The sequence below is a fragment of the Chaetomium strumarium genome (genome assembly GCF_033439665.1).
Source record: "Chaetomium strumarium strain CBS 333.67 chromosome Unknown B0T15scaffold_7, whole genome shotgun sequence".
In the NCBI taxonomy this organism is placed as follows: domain Eukaryota; kingdom Fungi; phylum Ascomycota; class Sordariomycetes; order Sordariales; family Chaetomiaceae; genus Chaetomium; species Chaetomium strumarium.
The window spans coordinates 1,034,895-1,046,349 of NW_026944435.1; the positions used below are offsets into that span (position 1 = coordinate 1,034,895).

Here is an 11,455-nt window from a genome sequence, read left to right on the forward strand (position 1 = left end):
CCGAAATGAGCCTGTGCTACTGTATCTATGGCAGCGGATGATGGAACCCCCGGGGGGGGGGGTAGGAAATACAGCCCGGGCAGCGGCGTGTCGGTGAAGTGCTGTAATAGTTGCCACTGTGACTGTCCGGAATGTCAGCTTGGACCGCCTCGTCGCCTGCGACGGTTAGGCCCATCGGGTCTTTGTGCGAGAACATTCCGTAATAGAGGGTCGTCCTTGTCCTTGTCGGTATGGTGTACTCGGACATGCCTTGCATCGTGTCAGTTCCAATGCAGAACACGGGATGATGCGAATCCAGACTTGCCTCTGAAGATTGTCCGGCCGAGGATACTTGTGCTCTCTTTCCGGGCAAAAGGGGCAGACGTAGCCTGGAGACTCATGGACAAGACCATGCCGTATCATCTCGTTCTTGCGCTTGAAACCTTTGCCACCCTGACCCCGAGGACAACCCGGCACGGGGCAATAGTGCGGTCTGGCGGAAGAGTGCACGTTTGCGTGTGAGTTGAGTAGGTATTGTGTTTGGAAGGGCGCCGCCGTGCAGCCAGGAACCTTGCATACATAGGCCCCGACCGTTTGGATGCCGTCTATGCTCAGCCGGTCACGTCTCGATGCTGTTGTCGAAGAACCAGGTGGATCAGATCCAGGGTGCTCTGCGGCGCTGCCTGCAAATTCCGGGCGGCGATGCAGGCCGTTCAGCGGGGAATAGTAGAACCCGGGGCTCTGGAGAGGACCGGAGGCCGACTTGCTTGGAGAAAGCGGATCGCGATATGATTCGGCTGACGGTATCGGAGATGCGAGGTGGCCCTGTAAGGACGGCAGACGGGGCATGGGAGCGGGAGGGGAGCCGTGGAAATCGTGGTGAGAAGGCCTCCGGCTGTTTCCTGTCACAAGATTGGTGGCAAACTGATCTATATCTCCGAGCTGTGATCGAATGGATGGTAGTGTCTGGCCGTTGGTCTCCTGGTTCGGTGAGTTAAGCTGAATAGGTGGCAAGCCCTCACCGTGGCCGTTCGAGTGTATGCTGGCGGTTGGCGACTTCATGTCCATCTTCAGGGACAAGGGCGTGGCCCCCGTATCCCGTGGTGAATAAAGATTATGCGGGCTGTAGGGAGACGGCATTGCGGCTGCGGCACTCCGCTCGTCCTTCGAAGGCTCCGTCCGCCTCGTATGTATCGCGACAGGGGCCGGTGCTATTTGCGTCACCGCGCCAACAACATCATTATCGGTTACGGGCGGCGTTGGCCCTGCTTCGGGGGCCTGCTGAGGGTCTGTGACCACGGCCAGGGCGCCAGCGGCCAAAAACTTCAGGTCGATGGCGCCCTTGTCCCCTTCCTTAGGAGGGTCCGACGACATTTTTGGGTCACCGGAAGCTTCTCCGTGCGTGTAACCTGGCCTTCCACGATCTTCCCCGCCGCCGCCCCGCAGCCCGGTGGGAGCGGTGTCACCGCCCGGGGAGACCAAGCCCTCGCCCGCCAGCTCGGGGTCGTCTGTGTCTTCCTCGGTGTCTGAATCCAATAATGCGCTCTGGACGTAGGCCGCGGGTTCGCGCCTCTTTCCATCGAGCTGTTCGATCAGGAGGGCAACGCAAAACGGATTCTTCGTGACGCGATTCTTGCGCCTCTTGTTCCCGGGACTTGAAGGATGGCTGACTGGGGAAGCAGAAGATGACGAGGCCGGATCCAGTTCCGGTTGCAGCGTGGGACGGAGCGGCTCCAGAAGCGGGCTGTTCCTGGGTAATACCTCATCAGGATCGTACAGGTGGTCGTCAACTGGGACTTGTGCAGGATGCGGGGGAGCGGTTGCACTCATCGCTTCGAGTTCTACTCAGCTCTTTCACTTACGGAGCAGTGGTGCATCAGCGGGCCATCGGTAGCCGGGTGGTTGGCGGGGAGTCGACGTAACGGAGCCACGCAATCCCCAATTGGCCGGACCGCCTTGGTCCTGAGTGGGAGCGACGTCCTGCAAACTCCTCCCTTTTCCTTTCCTTCTCTTCCCGGGCGAGATTTCGCATGGGCCCGTCCTGAGTCTGTCGGGTGAATCAGGACACGGACAGTCGACGCACAGCGGCTCCCAGGCGGAGGCCGACAGAAGTGCGCGATGGGCAGAGAGAGAGCATATAAGAGCCGCAAACGTAGCGAAAGCTTGGCCGACCCGGCACGCCCAACACAACTAGAAGTTGAGTTGCTCAAAGCAGCCGTGTAGCGCCGAAAGAGGGAGGAGCGGAACAGACGCGTGACCGGTTGATTAAACGGAGGGGACCATATATTGCAAACTTGTCGGAAAGTGAGGGGTGGCCGGGTTCCCCTTCACAAGAATGCGGCTCAGGGAAGTAACGGCTGGGATAGGTATTCCGGCACCAACGGCGGAAGACGACAACCAGGGGATGCCAGCCGTACTTGGTTTGGTCGGTGTCGATGATGGGATGAGTTCAGTTAATTCAAGCTCGCTAGTGGCCCGCACGGCATACACACCCCAGGCACGGACGCTGTCTTGAGTTGACCCCGGGTCTCAGATGCTTTCGAACGACTGTTCTGATCGTTGGGGAGATCGGCGGCTCTTGGGACGCTTCCCTGCAGCGCGCGAGGTTCAGGATCGGAAACTTGATCTTGGCCGCAATGAGGATCCGTAGCCACCAGTGCATCCAATACTGTGTGCGTACGGTGCAAGAGCCGGTGAAAGCTCGTGCAATGGCAACTGGTTTGCTTGCGACAGCTAGCCAGGTAAGGTAATAAGAGTGGAGGCGGGGCGCCGAGCGAGCGAGGAGTCAACTTGCGGGGGACCGCTATGACCGAAACAACGACAAAAGAGCGCCGAATGTCCCAACCACCATGCAACAGCTGCAAACGAGCCAGGGGTCCGGGGCCAGGTCCGGCCGAAGTTCGACTTCCAGGATGGCACTGGCAAACTGGTGCCAAGGTGAGACGAATTGATGCTCGTCGGCGGACGTGCTCCCGGCGCCGTTCACCTTTTGCGGGAGCTGAGCCGAGAAGCTTGCGCTTGTGCGAGTGCGACGTTGGATTCAGAACTTGTCTGGCTGCCTCCAAGGGAGATGGGAGAAATGAGGCTCTTTTGCCGCTGCGGCCAGACTGACGGTCGGGCAGGCACCGTTTCGCAGATCTGCAGGCCACGAATATTCGGGTCTCAACCGCTGCAAATGATCAGCGTCTTCCGAGGCGAAGTGCACCACGGCTTGACCTCTCCCTAAGATCGGCTAGACCGTTGCAAAGCTTCACTGTGTCTGGTCGACGACGGGAGAGGATCAAGGGGCAAGGAGAAGCAACTTGGAACTGAAGAGCAAGACAACACAAGGCATGGAGAGAACAAGGCAGGTGGTCAACCATAACTCGGGAGCTTTGGGCGGGATGCACGGTGAATGGGGGCGACGGGGTACACCAAGCAGTGTGGGGACCCCTGGCCCGCCGTCCCGTCATCGGCTGGAAATACGCTTGCATTCCACCCTTTTTCACCTCCCGTCTTGGTTCCATGGTCCGTCCGTCCGTCATGTATGTGCAGAAACACGACTCGCAACTTCAACCTGAGGTGGAAAGAAAGGCGCTCACAAAGCTGAGCTTCTTCCAGTTTATCTTTGGTATGTCATCAGGTCGTGATAACCAGCAAGGCCGGGCTGTGGCGGGAAGATTTCGGGATTCCAGTCAGGGCAGGGGTAAATCCAAATACGCTCTCGAACGGCTTACTTGGGGGCTTCCTCTTCCATCGTCGCCGAGTTACCTATCCTGGGCTCTTGCCCAATCTCCCCGACTCCTGCACCCGCTCCTGCCCAATATGCCTCTCCTGACTCGCAAAATCGCTCGCACCTTCCCTACCTACCTGCTGAGAGCAGGGGAAAATCCATGGAATCCCACTGGATGGGCTTCTGTTGACGGCGTATCCCGCTGCAACCCTCAACCTTCACTTTCTCATTGGGGGCAAGCTGAAGCCGTTTGTGAGATGGAAACCTGTGGGAGTAGGAAGCCCAAAATTCTGCCGACGTTCCCACCTCGTATCACGATGCTGATACCGAACGTTATGGAGAAAAATGTCTGGCGGCAATCCATTCCTTCCTGGGGTTTCCGGCATGGCTGGAACCCGCATATCACAGTTTACAATCCCGAGACGATCCTATGAACGTAACCTTATCGATTTCCTCGCCCAACGAACAGGACGCCTCACTCAGGCTTCGAAAGGCTGCCGCGACTGCAGAACTTCCCGCCATACACAGTAGTACGGATAGCTGCAAGCACCACCCAGCCGCTTGTTGGAAGGGCGTGGTGGGCTGGCACACCGAGGGCCCTCTGCTGATTGGGAACCTGACCTGGAAGCCAAGCGAGGGCTCAGCCTCATCGGTCTATGCCGTTTTAACAGCAGCGTCGTCATGCTACACTAAGGGATACGGGTCAGTCCGAGATCCATGCAGCGACCTAACCTGCCTGAGCCAAGCGCAGCAGAGGCTCAGAGGGCTCCCGAGCTTTCGCACGGCAGCCTCAGATCTCATGTCTTTCTACACCCAATAATAAGTGAAGCGTCTTCCCCCAAAACGCGCGACCGGAGCCTTCGCCGTAGCAGCGATATTCGCTATGAGGAAAGGCCACGGGTACGATATGGCGACGGCGCCATGTCCGTTCGCAGAGGCCAACTCCGACACCGGCACCACCATCATATCCGTGACCAACCCTCCCGTCTGCAGGCACGGCACGTAGCGTTTTGTGGGGATTGCCTAGCTAGACGCTGCAGAGTGACCATAGGCTGCGAGGCAGCCCGCCCGGGAAATCCCCTACTGAAGAGGCCTCGTATGTACGAATATATACAGTACATGTGTATTGTATTCCGTACATGAGAGTACGTGGCTCCCTTATCTGGATTTCGCCCTGCTTTTCGGGCTTCCTCCGATGTGCGGCCTAGATGCCGCAGTTAGGGGCCGGGGCCGGCCGCCTTCATCTGTCCCTCTGTTGCAACGAGCAGGCCTCTTATGTCAGTGGCAGCGCTGGGCTGACGGGGCCCGCAAGAGGTTGGCTCTCCGCCTCCTGAGCCGCCGCTCCTGAGCGTTGCACCAAATGCGGCGGTGAGATTCGTCTCTGCCGCTTCGTACCAGCGATTCCCAGCAAAAGACCCCGCCAAATGCGGTGTGTCACCTGCGATGTATCCGTATCTTCATCGAGAACGGCAGTCGTGGTTGGGCAAAAACCAGCACGTGTACCCCGGGAGGGTGTCGTGCAGGGCTGCAGGCCTCGATTTCGAGTTTTAGCCGGCCCTTGCGTGAAGCGCCTCGACGCTGCTGTGTGGGCGACCTCAGGCGAGCCTCACTGGCCGATGTTGACTTAAAGGCCAGTGCAGTGACTCTGCCAGGGCACGCCATAAACCTCAATATCCAGGTGACTCCAAAGTATATCGGCATCGTGAATGACGACTTCTCACCACCCACATTTGTGCGGCACGGGAGTAGAGGTTGCAAGATTGCATCTACGGCGATTGCTACGGCGATTGACATGCTCAGCGATTCTTGATCCTCACCCCCCCAATTCGGGACAACATCTTAACCTCGACATAACGAGGCACCGGGCTATGCCAATGAGAGCTTCATGAACCGCTTGGGGAGTCCAGCTCCGTGTTCGTGGCACCAGTCAAGTGACACCAATCCACGATTCAGTGCCACCTGTTTCCTGAGTGCCGAGGTAACCACTCGAATTGGAGGAGAGGGGGACCCCTCCACGACAGCATGCATTCAGTTGCCTGCTCAGGACCCCCCATCGACCTGTTCTAAGCAAGGCCACTGCTAGGCCATTTGTTGCCACCATCCGCGTAACGGTCTAGGTACGCCAGCTGTGTCGTCCCGTCTAGTCCGTCTTCACTCCTCACTCCTCACTAGTACCAGTCCTTTATCAGGCGGCCGAACAGCAGTATTGGCACGTTGAGCAAAAGGCAAACGAGCTGGGAGAACAACAACGGGCCCAGACTGCCCAGGTTCGCATATATCCCCTTCAGTGTACAAATACCGACGCCTTTCATCTGACAACGCCGCCAGATGGCACCTCTCCCATCTGTGACACATGAAACCCTCCCAGGTCTCGTCTCGCCGCGGGTACGGAGTCTTGTACAATCGGTCACAGCATCCACCGCTATCTGCCCCTGAGTTGTATTTCTGTGAGACAAGACACACAACCGGAAATGGTACGGGGCGAGACGAGCGCCGCGAGGGTAGAGTGTCGTGCGTCATACTACGGAACCTTGTTGCTTGGAGTAGTGGGCTGGAGCAAGGCTGGGTTCTGGCTCTTCCTCACTGCCCTAGTCGCATTCCGGTTGAGCAGCAGGTGTAGCCCATTCGGGCGTATTTCATACGGAGAACTTCCACGCCTACTGCGGTAGCTTTGATGATTCAGACGTTCAATCCATGTATCTATCCGGGGAAGACGGCACCCGGGAGATGCTCATGCTAGGTATGTTCTCTCTCTTCGCTTCAACGAATTTGTTCTCAGGTCGGTGTGGGGCCCCATGAACAGTATCCTCCTTGGTTAAGTGTCTCTGGCGGAGTCAATGTGACGCCAACTTCTCTAGTTCAGCGAGTCAGGAAGCATGAGAATCTCGAGGTGCATTGGGGGGAGGGGGAGCAAACCACAAAGTCGGCCGGACCGGCTCGCGGACGGTGACACCCGCGGACAGGATCACGAGTACTGTCACTTGCCCCTTTCCCGCTGTGGCTAGGTGTCCCGGCTGCTGTTGAGGAAGGGGAGATGTTCCCCGCGGGCACCACTCTGAGCCCACGGAAGTTCCAAACACAAGAACTAACAGACAAACCAACCACTCCACCATGGACCAACGTCTTGAGGAATCGGGCCTACTACAGTTCTTTTGGGAAACAAGTTCCTGGCATTCTTCCCCAGAGTGCTGTACTGCCTCATACAAGGAGGCGGGACCGTTAACCTGCCGTACGTGGGCTAGTGACAATCGGCTGAAGGGTTCAACATGGGAGACGGCTGTTTTCATCTAGCGGTGTGGTGCATGCGTGTCTACATCTTCAAGTGGCGGTGTTCCCTTCATGCTGGCCTTGTTATGTTACGTCTCACCTTGTACTTGTACAATACAATCTGAGGGACCGTTGTTCGGGTATGTCGACCACGGAAACAATATGTCTCAGGTTCCCACCTGGGCTCTTCTCACCGGACGGTGTAGACATCTTATTCCTATCCTATCAAATCCCTCGGGGAATACCTAGCAACATCACATCAGTCATCACATAGCTTACACCCGTAGGTTAGTAGATCTGACCCCTTTCCAGGTACGCAACGTGCGAGTCCTGTAGGTAGGTGTGTATGGGGCCGAATCGTTCCTCATCACCCCTTTGCCCTTCTGTTGGCTACACAGTAAACGTTGCCCCTGGGAACAGCTCGAGATTCCGCAGGGTCCCCTTGTCCGAGATCATGCCCAGTCTTCACCCCCACAGCGACGTGGATTTAAGCTCTACAGAGGAAGGCAGCGTTTGCAACTTGCACGGCATTCTAGCTCGGGAATATACCACGAATACACAACCAACGCTTGTAGGGCAAAACTAGCCCGGGGATCGTAAGATCGGTTGTGGGCTTTCTCCTCACGTCGCGGCCTAGGTATTGAGTAGTGCGCCCGCTCCGGGCCTTCACTTTGCCTCGGTCGACCGGCCTAAGGCGGGCCCCCACAATCGTATGGGGCCACACCGGCAGGCGGGGTGCATTGGGGGGTATCAGGAACGACTTACTCCAACATCAGCATAGGAGCATGATAATATACCTACACATCATCATCTCAACGAAACAAGAACCATACAAGCGCAGCGCATGCTCTGTCATTGCTGATATTCACACATGTCCTATTTGAGTGAAGGGCTGAAGCAGACAACTTGATACTGGAAGCCTTCCATCCTCGAGAACTGAGAGCGAGTGAAGCAGAACGTCACCACTCACGGAATTCTCATGATGTCTGACCTACCGGCAACCATGAAGGCCGTTGTATTCCACGGCCCGAAGCATGTAGCCGTAGAGGACCGGCCCGTTCCGAAATGCGAGTGACGTACACTCCATTCAAGCCGTGCTCATGAAACTGACCTCGCATGTAGTGCAACATCCCAGGGACATCATCGTCAAAGTCCAGGCTACCGCCCTCTGCGGATCGTATGTTCACAACCGGCCCCTCTCTCCCGGCCCCACCCAACGAGGCCTGACCCCTGTTCACTGTCCGGGCAATATAGCTGACTGACCACCACCCAAGTGAACTGCATGTCTTCCGCGGCCACCAGCCGTCGGCCACGGGATTCATCATGGGCCATGAGTTTGTCGGAACCGTGGTCGAGGCCGGGGAGGAAGTCAAATCAGTCGCACTCGGTGACAAGGTGGTAGCCCCCTTTACCGTCTCATGGTGAGTCTCGTCCCATCCACCCCCGGAATTCCGCGACAATCAAGCAGCCACAATCGGCATCATAAGCCCCTTCCTTCCTTCTCTGGCACCGGGCTCCCTGCCTAACCAACCAACGCGCCATAGCATGGAATGCTTTTACTGCACCCGCGGCTTCAGCGCCCGCTGCGAGAACTGTCTCCTGTTCGGCTGCCCCGCCCTCGACGGCGGCCAGGCCGAGTACGTGCGCGTGCCGTACGCCGATGGCACCGTGGTCAAGGCGCCGGCCGAGATCGACGACCGCGCGCTGATCCTCATGGCCGACATCTTCCCGACGGGCTTCTTTGGCGCGCGGAATGCCTTCCGCATGCTGCAGCCGCAACCGGCGAGCGAGGCGACCGTTGTCGTGGTGGGCTGTGGCCCCGTCGGGCTGTGCGCCATCGCCTCGGCACTCGAGTACCGGCCGAAGCATCTCTTTGCGGTGGACAGCGTACCGTCGAGGCTGGAACTGGCGCGCAGGCTCGGGGCGGAGCCGGTGAATTTCTTGGATGGCATGGAGGTGATGCAGCGGAGGGTGAAGGAAGTGACCGACGGGAGGGGCGCCGACGCCGTGATCGAGGTGGTGGGGTTGAGCCCCGCGCTCAGAACGGCGTTCGATCTGCTGAGGCCGTTCGGCGTCATCAGCAGTATTGGTGTGCATAACGCCGAGGTAGGTCTCCTGGAGTAGTCTGGTCTTGTACGTGAGGCGATCTTGCTGAGTGGCCAGCAGATACCCTGGAACGGTAGTGAGGCATACGGGTAAGGATTCTTCCTTCCTCCAGGTCCAACACGCTCATCCACTGATCGGCAACAGCAAGAACCTGAGGATCCAGATGGGTCGCTGTCCCGTCCGGTCTGTCTTTCCCGAAGCACTACCCGTGTTGGCGAAGAACCAGGACAAGTTCAGGTAAGAAGGCCGGCGACTGAGTTCAGTGAGCGAATACCCGCTGACCGCGGCAGCTTCATGTTCGACAAAATCATGCCGCTGTCGGATGCCGTGGAGGGTTATGACCTGTTTGACCAGATGAAGGTGCAAAAGGTCGTCTTCGAGCCTTGAGAAGTGGTAGTGCCAACCAGTCGGCGCGATGCTGGGAGAGGAAAACCTCTGTGCATAATGTTGAGTTGGGGTGGAGGAACGAGGCAGCCTCAGTTCTGCCTGGGCTTCACAAGTCCATCATGTATCCAATAGTACGTGACGGTCGAGTCATCCTGGACTGTAGCGAGCAAGATGCGCTTCCCACGCTTCGGCCCTCTCCAAAGCCTCCACCGCGCATCGGTGCCGTCGAGATGGAGCGCCTCCTCGCGTGCGACTCCAGGCGGGACAGCCTCGATGGCATCAAACAGGGCCGCGAACTGAGCAGGCGACCATTTCTCCGACAGATGCAGCGGCAACACCCACTCGACCTCAGGTTCCTGTTGGATGGGCTTCCCTCGTTCCTTTTCAGCCTTGATGACGTCGACCTGCTCATCTGGATGCACGTAGAGCCGCTTGGGCGGGAGTCCGTAGATGAGTGGTCGCGGGAGGTTGGGCTGCTCGTGGGTTTTGACTTGCGTCCAGTCGTGCTGGTATTCCAGGTTATTCAGCACCACTTTCGAGAGAGCGGTGATATGGTCGGGCGAGGCCATTTTCTGGATTTGCTGTTGTGTTATGGCTTGTCGCTGTGGTCGTTGTGTTCGCGTGAAATCTCAGCATTGAAATTTCAGACGCGAACCTTGATGGATAGAAGGATAGAACTTAGAGGAGAGCAGAGTGGGGACAAGAGAGTATGTAAGTTACAGTATCCGTCAGTACGGCCATGGTCCGCCAACGTAATGATATGATGAACACTGGATGAAATTGAAAGCTAAGGTACTGTTATGAGTAATGCTCGTATAGAGAGCCATTCAATAATGCGCGTGGTTTGTATTCGTGATTCGATCCTGTATATGGCTTCAGAACCATGCTACGATAGCCCTATTCGGGGAGTAGCACATGTATATATTGTATCGTACACTCCAATACGGTTTGTGTACGTAACGGTATTCGTGTCGGTTAAGTTCACTGCGTCATCACATTGCTTGTATTTGCACTGTACGGTATCTGGAACCATCTTTCAGGCACGCCAGATGATCAGGCGTCAGCAACCTCAGGGTCGCCAACTCCAACTTCTACCATCGACTTAACGTCGACCTTGCACCGCATTTAACCTAGCAACCAGAAACAACGGTCCATAATGGGATCTGTACTGCTCCCTCATTTGCCCTCAGGCTGGCATGTGGACCAAGCAATTCTCTCGGGTTCGTGATTCATCCTTTGAAACATTTCTCGCTCGTTTGCTCACAACGGATATCAAGGCGGAAATCCCAGGTACTAACTTCTCATCCAGAAGAAGAGCGCGTCGTTGTGATTCGCTTCGGCCGCGATCATGATCCGGTGGGTTATCAACACAGTCACCCTCTGGCGTCTTCTGCAGGAAAGCTGATGATAAGTCTTAGGACTGCATGCGCCAAGATGAGGCCCTATTCAAGATAGCAGAGCGCGTCAAAAACTTTGCCGTCATTTACCTCTGCGACATCGATCAGGTTTGACTCTCTCGCTGATTCCGTTGCCCGGTTAGCATGAGCAGTGTCTAACTCAGTACAGGTCCCCGATTTCAATGCGATGTACGAGCTCTACGACCCGTGCTCCATCATGTTCTTCTTTCGCAACAAGCACATAATGTGCGATTTCGGCACTGGCAACAACAATAAGCTCAACTGGGTGCTCGAGGACAAGCAAGAGCTGATCGACATCATTGAGACGGTGTACCGGGGCGCCAAGAAGGGCAGGGGTCTGGTGGTCAGTCCGAAGGACTACAGCACGAGGCATAAGTACTGAGCGTCGTCACCAACATGCCAAGGTATATCCGAGCTCGTATCGAGAGCTTGGTGGTCCCTTGGAGTCCCTAACATCACATTTGCGAGGATGGAAGCAGGAGGTAGAGGATCGCATAAGACCGCTGCGGGCCTATTGACCACACGTGTGGGAGAGGCCAAGCGCTTTCGATCTGCTTAAGCCGTGATGTGACTCCGCCGGCGGGAG

General features: G+C 56.9%; 6 protein-coding genes across 6 annotated transcripts; 3 read left to right on the plus strand and 3 right to left on the minus strand.

The window, feature by feature from the left end:
• Positions 1 to 134: 134 nt before the first annotated feature.
• B0T15DRAFT_487443 (uncharacterized protein) lies at positions 135 to 1,809 on the minus strand (the record flags this gene model as incomplete). Its single annotated transcript, XM_062866440.1, has 2 exons — positions 135 to 249; positions 305 to 1,809. The coding sequence occupies 2 exons, from the start codon at positions 1,807 to 1,809 to the stop codon at positions 135 to 137; spliced, it is 1,620 nt and encodes a 539-aa protein (XP_062718009.1).
• A 1,075-nt stretch (positions 1,810 to 2,884) lies between these two features.
• B0T15DRAFT_297469 (uncharacterized protein) lies at positions 2,885 to 4,818 on the plus strand. The gene is made up of 4 exons (XM_062863774.1): positions 2,885 to 2,916; positions 3,102 to 3,503; positions 3,580 to 3,964; positions 4,033 to 4,818. The coding sequence occupies exons 2-4, from the start codon at positions 3,312 to 3,314 to the stop codon at positions 4,509 to 4,511; spliced, it is 1,056 nt and encodes a 351-aa protein (XP_062718010.1). The 5' UTR covers positions 2,885 to 2,916; positions 3,102 to 3,311; the 3' UTR covers positions 4,512 to 4,818.
• A 1,476-nt stretch (positions 4,819 to 6,294) lies between these two features.
• B0T15DRAFT_297522 (uncharacterized protein) lies at positions 6,295 to 7,274 on the minus strand. The gene is made up of 2 exons (XM_062863776.1): positions 6,588 to 7,274; positions 6,295 to 6,476 (listed from the first exon to the last, which is right to left on the minus strand). Exons 1-2 carry the CDS (start codon positions 6,976 to 6,978, stop codon positions 6,379 to 6,381), a joined length of 489 nt encoding a protein of 162 aa, XP_062718011.1. The 5' UTR covers positions 6,979 to 7,274; the 3' UTR covers positions 6,295 to 6,378.
• Positions 7,275 to 7,717: 443 nt separating this feature from the next.
• Positions 7,718 to 9,301, plus strand: B0T15DRAFT_542340 (chaperonin 10-like protein). Its single transcript, XM_062869917.1, has 5 exons — positions 7,718 to 8,025; positions 8,081 to 8,135; positions 8,233 to 8,379; positions 8,503 to 9,153; positions 9,209 to 9,301. Exons 1-4 carry the CDS (start codon positions 7,938 to 7,940, stop codon positions 9,080 to 9,082), a joined length of 870 nt encoding a protein of 289 aa, XP_062718012.1. The 5' UTR covers positions 7,718 to 7,937; the 3' UTR covers positions 9,083 to 9,153; positions 9,209 to 9,301.
• A 239-nt stretch (positions 9,302 to 9,540) lies between these two features.
• On the minus strand, positions 9,541 to 10,020 carry B0T15DRAFT_496704 (tRNA-splicing endonuclease subunit Sen15; the record flags this gene model as incomplete). Its single annotated transcript, XM_062867200.1, has 1 exon — positions 9,541 to 10,020. One exon carries the CDS (start codon positions 10,018 to 10,020, stop codon positions 9,541 to 9,543), a length of 480 nt encoding a protein of 159 aa, XP_062718013.1.
• A 452-nt stretch (positions 10,021 to 10,472) lies between these two features.
• On the plus strand, positions 10,473 to 11,403 carry B0T15DRAFT_297671 (mitosis protein DIM1-domain-containing protein). The gene is made up of 4 exons (XM_062863777.1): positions 10,473 to 10,671; positions 10,761 to 10,807; positions 10,870 to 10,956; positions 11,018 to 11,403. The coding sequence occupies exons 1-4, from the start codon at positions 10,608 to 10,610 to the stop codon at positions 11,249 to 11,251; spliced, it is 432 nt and encodes a 143-aa protein (XP_062718014.1). The 5' UTR covers positions 10,473 to 10,607; the 3' UTR covers positions 11,252 to 11,403.
• Positions 11,404 to 11,455: the final 52 nt, after the last annotated feature.

What these genes read in the sequence shown, in the direction of transcription:
- B0T15DRAFT_297671 (XM_062863777.1), top strand. Translation starts at nt 10,608, where the DNA reads ATGGGATCTGTACTGCTCCCTCATTTGCCCTCAGGCTGGCATGTGGAC. An exon ending in TCGGCCGCGATCATGATCCG is followed by an intron (nt 10,808 to 10,869) that starts GTGGGTTATCAA and finishes GATAAGTCTTAG; the next exon opens with GACTGCATGCGCCAAGATGA. An exon ending in ACCTCTGCGACATCGATCAG is followed by an intron (nt 10,957 to 11,017) that starts GTTTGACTCTCT and finishes AACTCAGTACAG; the next exon opens with GTCCCCGATTTCAATGCGAT.
- B0T15DRAFT_297522 (XM_062863776.1), bottom strand. Translation starts at nt 6,978, where the DNA reads ATGAAAACAGCCGTCTCCCATGTTGAACCCTTCAGCCGATTGTCACTA. An exon ending in GTTTGCTCCCCCTCCCCCCA is followed by an intron (nt 6,477 to 6,587) that starts ATGCACCTCGAG and finishes ATGGGGCCCCAC; the next exon opens with ACCGACCTGAGAACAAATTC.
- B0T15DRAFT_542340 (XM_062869917.1), top strand. Translation starts at nt 7,938, where the DNA reads ATGATGTCTGACCTACCGGCAACCATGAAGGCCGTTGTATTCCACGGC. An exon ending in GGACCGGCCCGTTCCGAAAT is followed by an intron (nt 8,026 to 8,080) that starts GCGAGTGACGTA and finishes CCTCGCATGTAG; the next exon opens with TGCAACATCCCAGGGACATC. An exon ending in GCTACCGCCCTCTGCGGATC is followed by an intron (nt 8,136 to 8,232) that starts GTATGTTCACAA and finishes CCACCACCCAAG; the next exon opens with TGAACTGCATGTCTTCCGCG.
- B0T15DRAFT_297469 (XM_062863774.1), top strand. Translation starts at nt 3,312, where the DNA reads ATGGAGAGAACAAGGCAGGTGGTCAACCATAACTCGGGAGCTTTGGGC. An exon ending in ATGGTCCGTCCGTCCGTCAT is followed by an intron (nt 3,504 to 3,579) that starts GTATGTGCAGAA and finishes AGCTTCTTCCAG; the next exon opens with TTTATCTTTGGTATGTCATC. An exon ending in TGAGATGGAAACCTGTGGGA is followed by an intron (nt 3,965 to 4,032) that starts GTAGGAAGCCCA and finishes AACGTTATGGAG; the next exon opens with AAAAATGTCTGGCGGCAATC.